The following is a 17,908-nucleotide window of genomic DNA, read 5'->3' as shown; positions in this document are numbered from 1 at the left end:
GCTTGCAGGTATACTTTCAAAAGTCAAAGCTTCTACTTTTGCATGCTAAAGACCAGCATCACTCTCTGGGTCTGGGGAAATTGTTTTGCCAAATTAGCTTGTTTGCCATCTTGGTTGTCCCTTGGGATGGAACTGCCAACAAACAAATCGGGTGCTTGCAAAGCTTATATTGGAAATGAGCTACTTGGGCATTGCATGTATTGGACAATCAATTTTGGATGCCTATGTACGGCTCTTCTTACCTTTGATGATGTTTGGTAAGAAGAATATTGCATGTTCCATGTCCACCCTTATGGATATTTTTTGGCACTTGAAGCATGGACATAAGAGCATTAGATTACTTTCCATGGACCACCTCTGCTTGCCAAAGATGCGTGGGGGTCTGAATATTTTGAATATGCACAACCCAACTCAGTGGGATTTTTCTTTTGGATATTGATGGCAGAGTTAAGGGTCGCCCCTTTGTCTCTCTAATGTTTTCGGATTGGAAAGAAATTATTTCTCATCTCAAATAGCATGGTGCAACTCTCTTGATGTAAATTCCTTGCGTGCCGAGAGTTTGCCTTGGTCAAAGGTGTTTGATCATCCCCTTGCATTGTAGAAACCGAGACGCTGTTATTTCATCTCATCCAAAGGGATTCGGTTGGTGGGTGAGTTGCTTCATGCAAATACATTATTATCTTTTCCTACAGTAGTCAGGCAATATAGTTTGGGCTGCATTATTGACCTCTTTGGCATTATCTTTCTCAATGCTTCAATGTTCCTTATCGGTGCCAAAACTAGAGCTCACTTATTGTCTTACGGATTGGGCTCGGCACTACCAGGGTCCACACTCGTCATTACTATTGGCTGATGTCTCAGTGACCAGTTTGTATAAGGTATTGATGCCTCCACCTTGGATTTGGTCTACCAATTGTAATGCAAAGTGGTGGCGCAAAAGATTGCAGCAGTGTGCAGCTGCAAACTTCCTCTTTGTCAACATGTTTTTTTGTGGTGCGTGATGCTTGTACTTATTCCATTTGGCCAACTCCTAGAACATTAGACATATTGCTTTTGGTGTTTGTCACAGCTGTTTGGCTCCCGGGAATCTTTGCCTCACCTTTTTTGGCATTGGCCTACGACTTGTAGCTTTCTACTTTTTTTATAGCAGCATCTCCAGGTTCAGTTTCCTACTTCTTGCTTTGGCAAAGCTTTTTTGGCTATTCGGGATCTACCCATGGAGGCAAGAGTTTGATCTTTGCTTCACTTGGGTTCGATATGGGGGACTCTGGACTATGTGGAAAGATAGAAATCATAGAGTGGAGATGCAGCTTTTTCCAAGTTTCATTACTTTGGACTTCCAGAGATCACTAAGGCAATCTTTCTATGATTGTCTGTGTGTTCATCAGAGACATTCCTCTATTTACTTGTCTTACATTGACATCTTTTGATGTCGTAATCACATTTTCCCTATCTGGGGAGGATTGCTTCTTGTAATATAAACTTGCATGAATTTCAAAAAAAAAAAAAGTGTGTGTGTGTGTAGGGAATCACATGTAAAAGCAAGTGTCCTTGCACTGACGGCCTTAGATGCCACTATTTCAGAAGAGTATGAGCCCCTAGCTCAGACATTTCTAGTGATCATGGTGGGACTCTCTGGTGCTAGGAGTACTAGCGTAGGGTGATGTCTTAGAGTCTTAGTGGTTGGGTGAGAGAATAGTTATTGAGTTGGAGGACGAGAAGGTACTTGAGGAGATTGGAGAAGAAGCTCTCTATAGACTAAACAATGTACAATAAGCAATATGTGAGAGGAAAGAAAGTGAACCAATTAGGATTGTGTCCAGGCCACAAATTTTATCGAGGCTCTTGTGAACGTGGACCGGCATTGGCATCATGCTTCTCCCTCGAGAGGTCTTAGCCAGTAGGATGGGTAGGGTCTCTGAGCCTTAACCCCCAGCTCCCCTATTGAGGAATCTTTTATGTAAAGTTTCCATTTTGTTCCCTCCTAGAGAGCTCGGGACCCCATGCTGGACACCCATAAAGTATCACTATTTGTACAAGCATGGTGTATAGAAACTTTCTCATTTTCCAACTCCATAGGTGTGCTTTCCTACACTGATTTTGGAAGCTATACAAAGTTTTCAAACCTCCCAAGATTCTTCTGCATTCCACTTGTAGTTATCATCCTAGATATTCATATCAGTTGATTGTTTCCAAAGGTTCCCCTTTGAAAGTGACATCAGTTTGTTTATTGCTAGTTCCAGTCACCATGACCCTTGTTTTGGCTATGTTGACCTGAATTCCTAAGTGTCTACAGAAGCTTTCTAGTGCATTCAAATGTCCTTGCAATTTTTGCTTGCTATTTGCGAAGAAGACTACATCGTTTGGATAAATAAACAATAGTAGAACATATCTTGCAATTTGAACCCCTTTTCTATTGTATCTTCTCATCCATTCTTCTAGCTCATTGACAAAAAGACCAAAAAGGGGACACCCCTGTTTGACCCCTATGTCATTGCTTATGAGCACTTTTCCTTATCACATTCCCTTGGGTTCTTGGACGCTTTTGCTCTATGGAGGTGTCCCCATAAAGTATGCAATGGGACCTCGGGGAGTGGGAACGGATTGACATAGAGCACCAAGAGAAAAGCCTCCCCTCCTTTCACTACATGGTTAGTAATTGATGAGGGAAGCTCTCAGAACTGTATCAAAAGCTTTGCAGAAATTTACAAAGCAATAGTAAATCCTCAGCTTTCGTGTTGTCGCCTCCTCAATGACACATTTGATGAGAATGTGATCCATGGTCCCATGATCACATCGGAACCTGGCTTGCCCTTGTGCTCAAAGCCCCTGCATCTCTGCGAATTGGCAAACCTCGGAATCAAGCACTGATGCATAAATCTTGGACATGACATGTCCGATCATGATGGTCCTCTAGTCCTCCAGGCTCATGGTATCCCCTGTCTTGTGAATGGGTGAAATGGTATTGAGAGTCCAGGTGGGTGGGAAACCAATGCAAACAGCTTCATGAAAGAGCTTCACTAAGATCGGCGCTAGCATGTTAATCCCATATGCACTGAATTCAGTGCATAGACCATCATGATCTTTCACTCGGCCGTTATGAAGCTTTCATCACGGCATCCTTAACACCCCCCCTAGTGAAGAGTGTGCAGGAAGTGGGGTGAGGTGTGTGCGAGTGGTCAGGAGCATGCTGATGAGGAATGCCATAAAGTGTGCTTGCATACTCATACCAAACCTGAGTGTCTACGAGGGGTGAGGGGGACCACTGTTCTAGAAATCGCCGCTAAAAGTCCTTGGAGTTGTTACTAAACAAGATGTTCAGTAGTTTCTCCTCATTTCGGTGAACGGAATCTAGTTTCTTCCTACCACGAGTCGACAATACTCCTGCAACGTCTTTGGTTTGCTCGGAAGGTTGTGTTTGGTTTTGAATGTGAGTTGACGGCGTAGAGCCTTGCACTCATCATCATACCAACTATTACAAGGGACAGTCCCAAGTGGTGGTGGAGTGGAGCGAGTAGTGTGAGGAAAGGCGTAAAGGGCAGCCTCGTGACGTGAGCGGGCGACTAGAGGCACGTGGTCCTCTAGTAATCAATATATTTGAGGAGTGTATAGAGGCGGGCTGAATACCTAGGTGAAAGACTACGGTCAAAATGTATATCATGATAGGTGGAGTGAGTCACCGGTGGTGTGAGTGGTATTGCGAGATGGGGTGTGGAGATACAAAAGAAGAGATATGTGTGGTCAGCTCTGGGAGGAGGTTGTGCAACAATGAAGTCAGTGATACGAGAGGCGAAGGTATATGATGTAATCAACAACGCTGGACCCCCCCATGTGGGAAGCATGTAAAACCACCTAATGAGGGCAATTTGTGAAGACTGTTAAAGATGATAAGATCATGCACCCTACCTAGATCTAACAATGCATGTCCATAAGATGTTATCGGGGCCCGCCTATCAATAGAGACTCCTGACATATGTGCGTCCTCGAAGTCAATATCTGGTAGTATGACAGAATCATCTTTGAAATTGAGGAGTGGTACCTGATGCGCGCTTGTCCTTGCGTTGAAGTCCCCAACAAGAAGGACCTGCCCGTGGCTCAAGAAATCAACTATGTTTTGATAGAGAGCTGCATATGGTGACATTTCAGTGTCCTCTCGGATAGCTCAGGCAAAGTGGGAGGTCTCGGCCTCCCATGCATCTGGTGGCTCAGCTCGTGGGAACTCGGGTCCCCGAGAATCTGAAACTGAAAGGGGTGTGGTACGAAAGTAGGGGGGTGGGGCGATAGTGGGCAGTTATAGCTGGGTGAGATATGGAAATGAATGAGACAAGGGTGAGACGATTCCGATTGGAGGCGGAAGAGATGGCTAATTGAGTGGGAGAGGCAAGAGGGAGGACGAGGTGTAATGTGGGCCTGTGTATGTCACCTCCGAAGTGGCCGAAGTGATGAATCTGATGACGAATCTATAGCCAGAGAGGAGGTTGATGTTGAACTCTCTATCATGGATGTGGATGTGGATGTGCTTGTGGATGTAGACGTAGATGCAGCTGAGATTGTGTCGATGTGGAGTTTTTATGTATCGCTGTGCTATCCACTCCAAGTTTACCTTTGTGGTTGAAACGCTTGCTGACGTTCTCGAGTTTTAACTGATTCTGTTGAGGTTTGCCTTCTTTCTTGGGTTTGTCTCTGTCATTGTCTTTTTCTCTCTCCCCTTTTCCCATTTTCATATTTTTTTGCTGATTCTATTTGTTTGTTTTGCAAGGGAGGTGTCTAGATTGGAAGGATGCCCCATATCTCAGTTCCAATCAGCCAACTAGGGGGGCTGTGTGATGAGAGAAAGGAGGCAAGGGGATGAAGGCAGGGCTAGGAGGCGGGGGGCTGCCTGGAGAGGAAGAATGTGGCCCGGGGGGCGGGGGGGGGGAGGCGGGGGGAGGGGTGCTTGTTGCATGGAGATGGAGAAAGCAGTGGAGGGGAGGGGGCTGTGTAATGCCACAGCTAGGAAGGATGGAAGCAGGCGGGGTGGTGGAGGTGCAATGGTGGGGGGCTACAGGCCGGTGTAGGGCGGCAGCATAGCCACACGGTGAGTTGGAGGGGGCTGCGGGTTGGAGGTGCAGCCCATGGAGGAGGGGCTGTGCTAGGCAGGGGTTACAGTCCAACCGGGATGCCAGTAGAGCAGTGAGGCGATCGACGGGGAGTAGGCAGGAGGGCGGGTGAGCAGCTAGGATGGGTGAGCAGCCACAAAGAGAGAGAGAGAGAGAGAGAGAGAGAGAGAGAGATGTATTAATGGCTTTGGGAGGGCTTGCGGGCCGATGAGAGGAAGTACAATCCAAAAGGTAACTACAAGCCACTGTGGGTTGAGGCAAAGGGGGAGTGTGTTGATCAGTCTCAAAAGTGTATCAAATGCCATCCCTTTGTCCGGGGGTTTTGGAAGTGTGTCTGAAAGCACTGTTGCTGTAGTCGAGCTAGAGCTCCCTACCCTCGTGTGAGTTGCACCTTGGCTGCATGAGTCATCATGAGAGATGGCCCTGCAAAGACTGCCCCTAGGTAGGTGTATGACTGCTAACCAGCTCCTCTTGGTAAGTGATGTTAGAATATGAAGCCAAGTCGAGTCAGTTTGCTGTGTTCTAGTGTGAGTTCTAGTCTAGTGTGTCCTATGGATGCCACGTGTCATATTGGGAGCTATCCCATATGCATAGGTGTTCATATGTGTGTGTGTGCTCTTATATAAGAGCTGTACTTGTCTAGTGTCAAATCGATCAAGTATCAAGCTACAAGCTCTTTGGTCTACATGCGAGTACTCTCATTTTTGTTCATTGCTCTAGTCATTTCATTTCCATTTCATTATGTCTCCTTTTGAGTATCACTTCCTCTCTCCCTAGCCTACCCTCGCTCTCTCCCTCTTTCCACCATGTTCCTTCATGTGGTATCAGAGCCTCCCTTCCTACCTTCCCCTTCTTCTTGCTCTATCTAGAGGAGGAGAGAAGCCTGCAAATGGAACCTCCCCTCTCCTCTAAGGTAGAGCCTCCCTTCCCTTAGCCTCGCCATGGTTCCTTGCCATCAAGTACTCCGGTGTCCCAGTGATTGCTCCTGGTCCTCGTTTGTGAATTCAGCTCACTCTTGCATCAGTTCGTGGTGCCCCGGGAAGAGTTCTCTTTTCTTTTTAACAGCCCGCCCACCCTGAAATCGGATCACCCGGAGATAGGGTCCAGCGGCTGGTAAAGCACCGCACGTCTCGCGGTGTCCGGTGCACCCCCGGCGGCCCGTGAAAATCTGGAGGAGCGATTGCCGATCACGCCCGGTCGTACTCATAACCGCATCAGGTCTCCGAGGTGAACAGCCTCTGGTCGATAGAACAATGTAGGTAAGGGAAGTCGGCAAAACGGATCCGTAACTTCGGGAAAAGGATTGGCTCTGAGGGCTGGGTCTAGGGGTCTGCGAACTGACCCCGGAGGCTGTCGGGGGTCTGCCCGAGCTGCACCAGCGACGAGGGCGGACCTCCGCGTGCCGACCGGGCGACGGGCGCAGAACGTCGTCCCTCGCGGGGCGGCCCTCCCTAGGCGGTGAACAGCCGTCTCAGAACTGGTACGGACAAGGGGAATCCGACTGTTTAATTAAAACAAAGCATTGCGATGGTCCCTGCGGATGTTGACGCAATGTGATTTCAGACTCTTTGTCGGGAAACTCCTTGAGGGCTGAGAATATTTATTGGTCTAAAGTATTCCACCCTTCTTTGGCCATTCAAGAACCAAGACGTTCTTACTTTCTCTCCTTCAAAGGCATCACTTCTGTGGCAGATGTACTTCAGGATGATGGCACACTTTTATCCTTTTCAATCGCTGCCAGCAAATACGGTTTGGGAGCTCATTATCGTTCTCTCTGGCATTGGATTTCAGCAATGCTTCAACCGTTTTGGCCAGTACCTCGCATGGAACTTCAGAACAGGCTTGAGGATTGGATTTTATGCTCTTCTTACTCTTCAGCCCGTCCCTTGAAGTTCTCACATATTACAGTGCCATCACTGTATAAAGTGATATTACTTCCGCCTTGGAATTCTGACAGAGCAAATACTGTTCGGCATATGGATCACCCACTAAAGTGGTGGAGCAAAAGGTTGCGTCTCCTTTGGCATTACAACGTCCCTCTTCGACAATAGCTTTTTCTTTGGCGAGTCCTGCTTGGCTCCATCTGGCTAGCTACTTGCACACAAACATATTGCTCCGGCTGTTTGTCACAGATGCTTACACCCCACTGAATCTGTGCTACACATTTTTTGGTTCTGTCCACATACTTGCACTTTCATCGCTCTCATCCGACAGAGGCTTTGAGCGAGATTTCCTACTGCTACTTTTGGCAGGCTTTTCTGGTTGTTTGGTTTTCATCCACTGAGACAGGGTTTTGATTTATTTTTTATATGGGTACGCTACTTATGGATGGACAGAAATCATAAAGTCTTTGGTGATCCCCTTTTTTCATCCTTTATCTTTTTCAAACAATCTCTGCAGCAATCATTCTATGATTGTGTTTAGACTCGTTTGATTGATTAGGATGTGTATACAGCTTATACTGAGATCTTTAGTTGAGTAATAGTTACTTCAGTTTCGAAGTAACTATGAATGTAATTATTTTACAGCAATAAAAGATTTCTTCACAAAAAAAAAAAAAAGTGTAGCATTTTGCCAGGCCTTGCTTGAATGCATTTTTTATATTCTGAGGTATCGAGAATCCGTTCGTTGTATATCCCACCAAGCTGGTTGTTGGCACCCTCTCCTGGCTTACCCTAGTTAGTGAGTGAGAACCCGGAGAAGTAGGTTGCAAGGTAGTTAGGTTCTTGGTTTTTCAGTGCCTCATGGTGGCTGATATTGTTTTGATTTTCATTGCATTTAATAGAAGGTTCTTTTTTTTTGGGGTAAAAAAATAGAAGCAGCAGAAAAACATATGATGTTTATCACAACTCACAACTGGGGTCACCAATTTGTGTTGCTATATATTGGAACAATCAACTGCTTTTATTTGTATTTAACTTACATACTTTGCAGACACGAGCTGGAGGTTTGCTGGTCATAGATAATGTACTCTGGCACGGCAAAGTTGCTGATGCACAGGTACAACCGCCACACTTTCTTTCATGTCTTTGTCTTCCTTTAATTTGAAAATTCTTTTGAGCAGCTAGCTGAGTGGTAGTTACACCGAAATTTTTGGTAGTAAGAAAAGCATATAGGAGAGGAGAAAGTCGTAAGAATCAGCATCGTAGTTTACAGGAAATTTTTATGGTTAACCGATCTTAGTAGACTCTTATCAATAGAAGTAGGTGAGGGTTAGATGGCATGTAAAGTGAAGAATTTCAAGCTCACTTCTTAGCCATAAACTCAATATGGTGAGTGATGTAGGCAATTGAGAATAATCCATGTGTCTCTTGTCACTATGCCGCACTTTGAAATTGTCCTCGTTGTCGAGCTTCACAACACTAGGGATCTGGACTCGGTAATGATTGAGGGCCATACCTCTTACAATGTGAGTCCCTTGGCTATATTTAGTAAGTGCAAAAAGTAATCTCTAGACATTTTCATAGATTTTTGTATGTACAAGGGTTATCAACCTTAGGTAATACTTGTTGGTTGTAGGTTATATCTTGCCCATGTCATGTACAAGCCCACCAAGACTTTGAGAAACTTGAAAGGCACTGCAAGACAACTTTGAAGCAGACAATGTAGGCATAAATTTTCAACTCAAAGGACAGCTTCACTCCGTGAGTACGAAAGAGGGACATTTTATCCAACAAGCTCCAGCTTCACAATGGTAGCTCATGTCAAGATGCCATCAGTGCAAAAGACAGCTGGATTGCTCTATGAAGAAGAGCAATTGATTGAATTCATGGAGGAAGGTCATGAAATGACCATCTTTTGGAGCCCTTGAATGTGGAGGAGTTGTGAAAGCAGTCATGGTTGGCTTTTATGGGAGATGAGACATTATGAGAATGCATGCAGGAAGAGGAGGTAGATCAAGGTCAAAGACATTAAGCTGATGCAGTCATAAGACACTTCTAGAATTGCATGTCGGTCGAGCAGTGTTAAACATGTGAAATCATCGCTTCACAATGGAGATTATTGAGGATGATATACCTTCGGATGGGCTGCCATCCCTATATGCTGAGGACCTAGCTCATGATGAATATGCACCTCAGTACAGCGATATTTATCTACAGCCACAAGGTGTGGCAAAATGCTAGCTGTTTGAGTTTTCTATTTTTGAGAAGTGTTCTATGCTAGTTTTTTTAGTGTTATCTATTTCTGTGATGAATTTTTATGCGAATTGTTTTATGTACAGCCATATGATATCTTTGATGCTCCTATGGACAGACACCTAATGCTTACTCACGAGTAGCCACAAAAGCTTAAGGTCTACGAATATCACACAAAGTTTTAAAGACTTGCAGCACATACGGCATCAAGAAACACCACATTATTGCTTACATTCTTGCACATAATGAAGTGGCACAGAGGAAAAACATGCACCTTGTTACTGCAGCCAGGTATATATTCAAAGACATGGAATGCGAAACCTAACCTGATTTGGGAAAAAGTAATGTTTAACAGCAGCTTACATGCATAATATGTGTCCTCACTGCAGCTGTGCAAGACACAACACACCATGATGCTTAATAGCAAAGATAAAAATCTGACAGCAAGGCAAACAAATGTATCTTCCTAGCCTGTAGTGAGTGAAGAAAAAATCACAGAGTCCAATCTGTACCACCTTGAATCCTAAAGATACTCATTGAAGAAGGGAAGGTCGCCATGCGGTCTCAAAATACCAGCCTAGTTTTTGGATTAGACCAGGAAGAGAACAATGCGATGGGCCCTCTGTGGCACCTGGAAGTGACCTTTTGAGGATCAGAAATTTGCAGCAGCAAACCATGTCCCCCATAGGACAAAAGAGGCCACAATTTTAGCATCCCAAAAAATGCCAAGACAATTAAGGCTACCACCATAAAAACAATGCTATCTATGTTGGCTCATGTTTCATAATTCCTGCGGCAGAGTAATTTTAAATCACGTTTTCACATGGAGACTTGGATGAGGAGGTCTATATAGATGGCAAGATGCAATCCTCACAAGTTTTGGATTGAGGCCATCATGTGTGCAGCACACATTCTGAATAGGTTCCCTACAAAGGATTTGAAGACCATCACCCCATTCGAGTCTTCATTTTATAGGCAGCCTAAGGTTGACTATCTCAAGACTTCTTGTAGCGTTGTTTACGTTCATGTGCCTTCACAAATGAGAGGCAAACTAGATGACAAGGTAATAACAGTGGCAGCAAAGGGTACTGTCTCTTTAATCCATGCAAGCAAAGTATCTTTGATAGCAGAGATGTGGTCTTTGCAGAAAATTTTTTTGGCAAAAAAGAGACTTCTATTAAGTAAGAAAGAAACTCGCTAGAGCAAGCTTTGTGTGGAGATACAACATGCTAAGCATGTAATAAAAAACACCTCAGAACAATGAGGTAGAAAGAAACCAAGGCTGAGGCTGAAAATGCCAACTCAACCCTGTAGAAGTCTCAGCAAGGAAGGGAGTCTCTCTCCAATCCCTGAGAAAAATAACTCTCTTGAAGGAGCCTGCTGGAGAGGATCCCTGCATGATCGCTCATATGGCCATCAAAGTGTGTACCGTATCTGTCCAAGTACTAGCCAAGGTCTGGCTGAGAAGGGTGAACCTGAGAACCCTCCATAGCCTCAGTGCATCTGGCTCTCCATATGTGCCATGCAGCAATGCTCGCTAAAACCTCCCATGGAGAGTTAACTGAGGAACGAGCAGCCCTGAAGAGAGTGGCCGGAACATCCTCTAAAGAGCACCACTACACAAGGTGTTGTCGGATGTGAAGAGCCCAAGACGAGTCATGTCTCTCAAAGAAAACCTGGGGCCCTGAAAGAGTGAGCCAAGCCACTGATCCCCAGGTCATATAGAAGGGGAGGCAAACAAAAGTACTGAAAAGTCTTGCAATCCCCTTCCATATGATTCTCGCCTGTCTGCAATCCCAAAGGCAATGCTATACTGTCTCCGAAGCAGAAAGGCAACGAACCTGGATCTCCAATGGTTCACTGCTATCCCACCATGAATTGAAAGCCAAAAGAAGAGAGTGATTTTTCTATTCGGGTGGGATTTCCAGAGCCTCTGCCAAAAAAATTTCTTCAAGTCTGCAAAAATCTGCAAATTCTCCCAATGAGGAGCTCTAGTGGGCCTCCAACCCCTATAGCTGAGCGGGAATTTCCTGGCATTACTAACCGTGTAACGAAAGAAGGGGATGCCCTTCTCTTGGTGCCCTTCATCTATCCACTCCCATTCCCCAGGGTCCCACTGCAAAAACTTAATTGGAACACCTCCATAGAGCCACAGCCTCCATGAGCCCAGGGCAATGAGTAGCGGGTCAGGATCCAAGTACCACTGTGAAAGAGAGCCATGCACCATGAAGCCCACTATCCTGACTGGCTGAAATTGTACCTCCAACAATATATCGTCTGTGGACTTGGACAGCCTGCCCCCCAAAGAAACATAAAAGACTAGGGCATCCTCATGTGTGTTACGTAAAGCAATCATTTGCAAAGGAATGCCCAATCTGGAAAATGCCCCCATCCAGGTGGAACAACTAATAGGCATGTCATCTGTGTCCACCCAATCCAAGGGCAAGGCTGCATCAATCTATTGAACTCTCCCTGCACTCGCTTTAAGATTATGAACCACCTGGGCCTGTTGGTCTATAGGAAGGCTCCTGAAGGCTTTCCATGCTCCCACAGTAGATGCAAGGCCCCTCTCCCATCTGGGCCACTGCATGTAAAGAGAAGCTCCAAGTGGTCTGCCATGCTCATCCAAAATACTGTCGTTCCACATAATAGACTGCCTTTCAATCTCTTCACGGGTGGATAGGGGAATCCTGCGAAGAGTACTCCTGAAGCTGGCCCATGCTTTCAGGATAGCAACCATAAGAGGGGAAGAAGGAGATTTGAGGTGGGCTGTGGTGAAAACCCATCTGGTACTGCGTATCCAGGCAGAAAGGCCATAGATGATGCCAGAGAGGTTATTTGGCAGTCTATCCCTGTATTGGTGAAGGATGAGGTGTATGTTTCTCTTGATGCACCTTTTACTAATGCATAATTCAAGACTCCATTACTTGCCCTTCACAAGGGCAAGTGCCCAGGTTTGGATGGACTTACCCCTTCTTTTTTATTACTTTTTGGGAGCAGATTGGTGATCACATTACATCAGCCTTGCAGGGCATGTGGGACTCTGGTGAGATGCCTGACTCACTTACAGATGGTCTCATTCATCTCATCCCAAAGGGGGGTAATAGGAATCTAGTGTCACAATGGAGACCCATCACTCTATTGGGCACTTTCTACAAGATTTTGGCGAAAGCCATCAGTCAGCGGCTACAAGTTTTTCTTTTAGATTTGATTCATGACACACAGACAGGGTTTGTGCATGGCAGAAGTATTTTCGATAATATTTTCTCATTTTGGGAGGCCTCAGAATGGGCCATGTAGAGCCACAAGAGGTTGGCCATTCTACTCTTGGATTTTGAGAAAGCTTATGACAGAGTAGATTGGGATTTTTTAGAGGGTACTGTATCTCGCTTTGGTTTTTCATATGCACAGATTAGAGGAGTATCCTCTCTCTATAAATCAGCCCATAGCCAGGTGCTTATTGGGGGGTTGAGACGGAACAGATTTCAGATCGGTAGATCAGTCCACCAAGGATGTCCTCTTGCCCCTTTTCTTTTTCTGTTTGTGGCAAAAGCTATGAGTATCTACCTTAGATCTCAAGCTGATATTTATGGGCTGAGGCTTCCTCTCCGCCGGGAAGAAGAGCTCCTGGATAGTGAGTTAGCAAATGACACGGCTGTTTTTTTTAATGCCTCCCCCAGGACACTCACTTCCTTCCGGATAGCCTTGGATTTATTTTGCACGGCTGCAGATGCACACATTAATTGGCATAAATCCAATGGTTTTTGGATTTGCGATGATGACACCCCAGATTGGGGTAATGATATTGGTTTCACTTGGGTATAGAGGGGTGTCTCAATCAGATATTTGGATTGCCAGGTTAGGGTGGGCATCTCTCCTTCACAACAGTTTGCTCTAGTGTTGGAGAGCATCAGAAGAAAGCTCCTTTTCTGGAGCTCAGCCAAACTTGACTTGGCATCTAGAGTGGTGGTGGTCAACCAGGTTCTTCTAGCCACAGCATGGTTTGTATGCTTTTGTTGGTGCCACTCTAGGGATTGTATCACTCAGCTCAAGAGGACTGTACGAAACTTTTTATGGAGTGGTCTAGATGGCACAATTGATGTTACAGCCAAGGTGGCTTGGGAGACCTTGATTCTTCCTACAAGAGAAGGGTGTTTGAATATCATCGACCCGGATCTACAGTGCAGAGCCTTACTCTGCAAGGTCGTTGTGAGAGGACTTATGCCAAGGCAAGAGCCTTGGAGGACTTTTTTATCAGATGCATACGGTCTCGCACGCCCACTGGCTGAGTGGGGATCCATTCATCAATCGATGTGAAAAGGCCAATTCAAACACTGAAAAAGTTTTGTCCGTGAAACTGCTGCCCACGATGTCTTGGAACATGGGCGTTGGAGGAAGGAGAACAGGAGAGGGTAGGAGAGAGGGGAAGAGGAGGAGAGGAGGCGGGGAGGCAGCATCGGGGGGGGGAGGAGGGGGGCGGGGGAGAGGAGGCTGAGGGGAGGCGGAGGGGAGTTGCGGGTTCGGAAGGGAGGGGGGGGGGGGAGGGGGCTGGCTGGGAGGGAGAGGTGGGCGGGGGAGAGGAAAGGAGGGGGCGGGTGGGAGAGCGGGCGAGGGGGCTGGCAAGGGGGAGAGGGAAGGCGGGTAGCGGGAGAGAGAGGGCGGGGGAGGAGGAGGGAGGGGGGCGGGGGTGGAGGGCTGGAGGGTGGAGGAGAGGGAGGGTGGGGAGGAAGAACGGGAGCAGGAGGGTGAGGGAGGAGGGAGAGGGGGATGGCAGGGAGGGAGAGGCGGCTAGCGGAGGGGGAGAGGGTGGGCGGGGGAGAAGGAGGGAGGGGGTGGGGTTGGAGGAGGGGGGCGGGGGGGCTGGCAGGTGAAGGAGAGGGAGGGCGGGGAGGAGGAAGGGGAGCGGAAGGTGAGGGAGGGGGGGAGAGGGGGTTGGCGGGGAGGGAGAGGGGGCTGGCGGAGGGGGAGGGGGTGGGTGGGGGAGGAGGGAGGGGGCGGGGGTGGAGGAGGGGGGCGGGGGGGCTGGCGGGTGGAGGAGAGGGAGGGCGGGGAGGAGGAAGGGGAGCGGGAGGGTGAGGGAGGAGGGAGAGGGGGCTGGCGAGGAGAGAGGGAGAGGAGGAGAGAGGGAGAGAGGGAGAGGGGGCTGGCGAGGGGAGGGAGAGGGGGGGCAGCGAGGGTGAGGGAGAGGGAGACGGGGCTGGCTGAGAGAGGAGAGAGGGGGGGGCAGCAAAGCTTACGGGGAGAGGAGCAGCTTGGGTGGCCTTTGCAGAAAATTCACATCAGCCATTTGTTGAATTCAGCAGACAAATGACACAGTCCGTAAGTCATGTTTGAAGGTTTACTTCCATTGGGCATAGAGGTCCGTGAAGACCAGCCACTTGCAATGCCTAATGGACAGCATTAGAGGCAGAAAATCAGCCTCAAAATCAGCTTGTCTAGACCATGACGTGGAGCAGGTAGGACAGGAAGGAGCACCCAAGAACAAGCTATAGCAGCTCCACATTAGCTGATCCGCACTTTGCAGGAGAGTAAGCTCTCAACTCCTCTACCCAGTAGGACATGTGATGGTGCAAGAAATGCTAGAGAGCATGCATGTGGCCTGTATGAGCACACCTTATGATGTAGATGAGTCAGTTTCATTTAAAGAAGCTCAAGAATATAGAACATTGGCGGTAGGTCATACAGCAGGAAATGAATGCAATTCACAAAAATGGCATTGTGGCTAAAGGCTATGCTTAGCAGGAGGGTATAGATTTTGAAGAGACTTTTGCTCCTACTTCTAGGTTGTTCATTATCAGATGTGTAGTTGCATTGGCTGCCTAGCACAAGTGGAATGTGCATCAGTTTGACATAAAAACAGCCTTCGTAAATGGGGATTCGCAAGAAGAAGTTTTTGTGAATCAGCCTAGTGGTTTGTTGTGTGTGGTTAGTTTGTAAGTCTAGAAAAGAACTCTATGGTCTCAAACAAGCTCTTAGAGCGAGGTATGAGAAGATACATGCCTATTTGGTCAGCCAGAAATTTGCTTACTCTGCATTTGGATGAATGCTGCTGACTTGGAGTAACCATGATACCATCTCAGTTTTTAAAGCAGATTTACAGCAGACATTCGAGATATCAAATCTTAGGCCTTTTCCACTATGACTGGGGCATACAATTTGTGCGGTCAGATGAAGGCATAGTGTTTCTTTAATCGAAGTATATACAGAAGCTCCTGCATAAGTTTGGTGTCAGGTTACACACCCATTTCTACTCCTATGCAACCCAGGCTAAAGTTGAGTATTTATGATGCAAGCGAGCCCTATGATGTGGGTATGTACAGCTAGGCATCGGCTGTCTTAAATATTTTTGCTTTACTAGACCAGATATTGAGTTTGCTGTTTCGCAGGCCAACAAGTTTATGCGCATTCCCATAATTAAGCTTTGGCAAGCAATTAAGTGTACCTACAAGATGCAGAAAATCTTGGATTGTTTTATCGAGGGGGGGGGCAGCTTGCAGTTATATGCTTTCAATGATTCAGACTAGGCAGGTTATCATTACTTGATAGTCCACAAGTGGGAATCGTTTTGTTCTTGGCAAGTCATGCATATGTTGGTCTTGTGGTTATAAAAAAAGAATTGGGATAGAGAATGAGACACAATGGGATGGGAGATTGATTAGAGTGGCCCCAGCAAATGTGTCAATTTGAATCATATGGCTCCTTATCATGTATACATTGTGGTCGTCCACTAGTTTGCTTGGAGAGATGTTACTGTGAAATGTTACTTTGCATGCCAGAATGTAGAGATGGTGTGAATCTTACTCGTGCAGTCATACACCATGGCCATCATAATGATCCCGTAGGAGATGCCATTAAAACCAAAGTTTCTGAAATGGTGAGGGCTGGTGGTGCTGTGTGCCCTAAAGGGATACAAAGTATAAGGGGGGCAGGGGGGCTGGCGGGTGGAGGAGAGGGAGGGCGGGGAGGAGGAAGGGGAGCGGGAGGGTGAGGGTGAGGGAGGAGGGAGAGGGGGCTGGCGAGGAGAGAGGGAGAGGAGAGAGGGAGAGAGGGAGAGGGGGCTGGCGAGGGGAGGGAGAGGGGGGGCAGCGAGGGTGAGGGAGAGGGAGACGGGGCTGGCTGAGAGAGGAGAGAGGGGGGGGCAGCAAAGCTTACGGGGAGAGGAGCAGCTTGGGTGGCCTTTGCAGAAAATTCACATCAGCCATTTGTTGAATTCAGCAGACAAATGACACAGTCCGTAAGTCATGTTTGAAGGTTTACTTCCATTGGGCATAGAGGTCCGTGAAGACCAGCCACTTGCAATGCCTAATGGACAGCATTAGAGGCAGAAAATCAGCCTCAAAATCAGCCTCTTTAGACCATGACGTGGAGCAGGTAGGACAGGAAGGAGCACCCAAGAACAAGCTATAGCAGCTCCACATTAGCTGATCCGCACTTTGCAGGAGAGTAAGCTCTCAACTCCTCTACCCAGTAGGACACGTGATGGTGCAAGAAATGCTAGAGAGCATGCATGTGGCCTGTATGAGCACACCTTATGATGTAGATGAGTTAGTTTCATTTAAAGAAGCTCAAGAATATAGAACATTGGCGGTAGGTCATACAGCAGGAAATGAATGCAATTCACAAAAATGGCATTGTGGCTAAAGGCTATGCTTAGCAGGAGGGTATAGATTTTGAAGAGACTTTTGCTCCTACTTCTAGGCTGTTCATTATCAGATGTGTAGTTGCATTGGCTGCCTAGCACAAATGGAATGTGCGTCAGTTTGACATAAAAACAGCCTTCGTAAATGGGGATTCGCAAGAAGAAGTTTTTGTGAATCAGCCCAGTGGTTTGTTGTGTGTGGTTAGTATGTAAGTCTAGAAAAGAACTCTATGGTCTCAAACAAGCTCTCAGAGCGAGGTATGAGAAGATACATGCCTATTTGGTCAGTCAGAAATTTGCTTACTCTGCATTTGGATGAATGCTGCTGACTTGGAGTAACCATGATACCATCTCAGCTTTTAAAGCAGATTTACAGCAGACATTCGAGATATCAAATCTTAGGCCTTTTCCACTATGACTGGGGCATACAATTTGTGCGGTCAGATGAAGGCATAGCGTTTCTTTAATCGAAGTACATACAAAAGCTCCTGCATAAGTTTGGTGTCAGGTTACACACCCATTTCTACTCCTATGCAACCCAGGCTAAAGTTGAGTATTTATGATGCAAGCGAGCCCTATGATGTGGGTATGTACAGCTAGGCATCGGCTGTCTTAAATATTTTTGCTTTACTAGACCAGATATTGAGTTTGCTGTTTCGCAGGCCAACAAGTTTATGCGCATTCCCATAATTAAGCTTTGGCAAGCAATTAAGTGTACCTACAAGATGCAGAAAATCTTGGATTGTTTTATCGAGGGGGGGGGCAGCTTGCAGTTATATGCTTTCAATGATTCAGACTAGGTAGGTTATCATTACTTGATAGTCCACAAGTGGGAATCGTTTTGTTCTTGGCAAGTCATGCATATGTTGGTCTTGTGGTTATAAAAAAAGAATTGGGATAGAGAATGAGACACAATGGGATGGGAGATTGATTAGAGTGGCCCCAGCAAATGTGTCAATTGAATCATATGGCTCCTTATCATGTATACATTGTGGTCGTCCGCTAGTTTGCTTGGAGAGATGTTACCGTGAAAT

General features: G+C 46.6%; 1 protein-coding gene across 10 annotated transcripts in view; it reads left to right on the top strand.

Moving 5' to 3' along the window:
- LOC147903227 (caffeoyl-CoA O-methyltransferase-like) overlaps positions 1 to 17,908 on the top strand; it is a 111,063-nt gene that overhangs the window by 74,342 nt on the left and 18,813 nt on the right. For all 10 annotated transcript variants that reach the window (XM_087372636.1, XM_087372634.1, XM_087372635.1 and 7 more), the window contains one exon: positions 8,034 to 8,099. In XM_087372636.1, the coding sequence (XP_087228762.1) occupies positions 8,034 to 8,099 (66 nt within the window). The remainder of the gene's footprint in view (positions 1 to 8,033; positions 8,100 to 17,908) is intronic.

The sequence above is a fragment of the Dipteris shenzhenensis genome, chromosome 3 (genome assembly GCF_047967505.1).
Source record: "Dipteris shenzhenensis isolate YYH24624 ecotype China chromosome 3, Dip_SZ_1.0, whole genome shotgun sequence".
Lineage (NCBI taxonomy): Eukaryota > Viridiplantae > Streptophyta > Polypodiopsida > Gleicheniales > Dipteridaceae > Dipteris > Dipteris shenzhenensis.
Note: the sequence above shows the minus strand (reverse complement) of the source record. Positions and strands in the feature narration are given on the sequence as shown.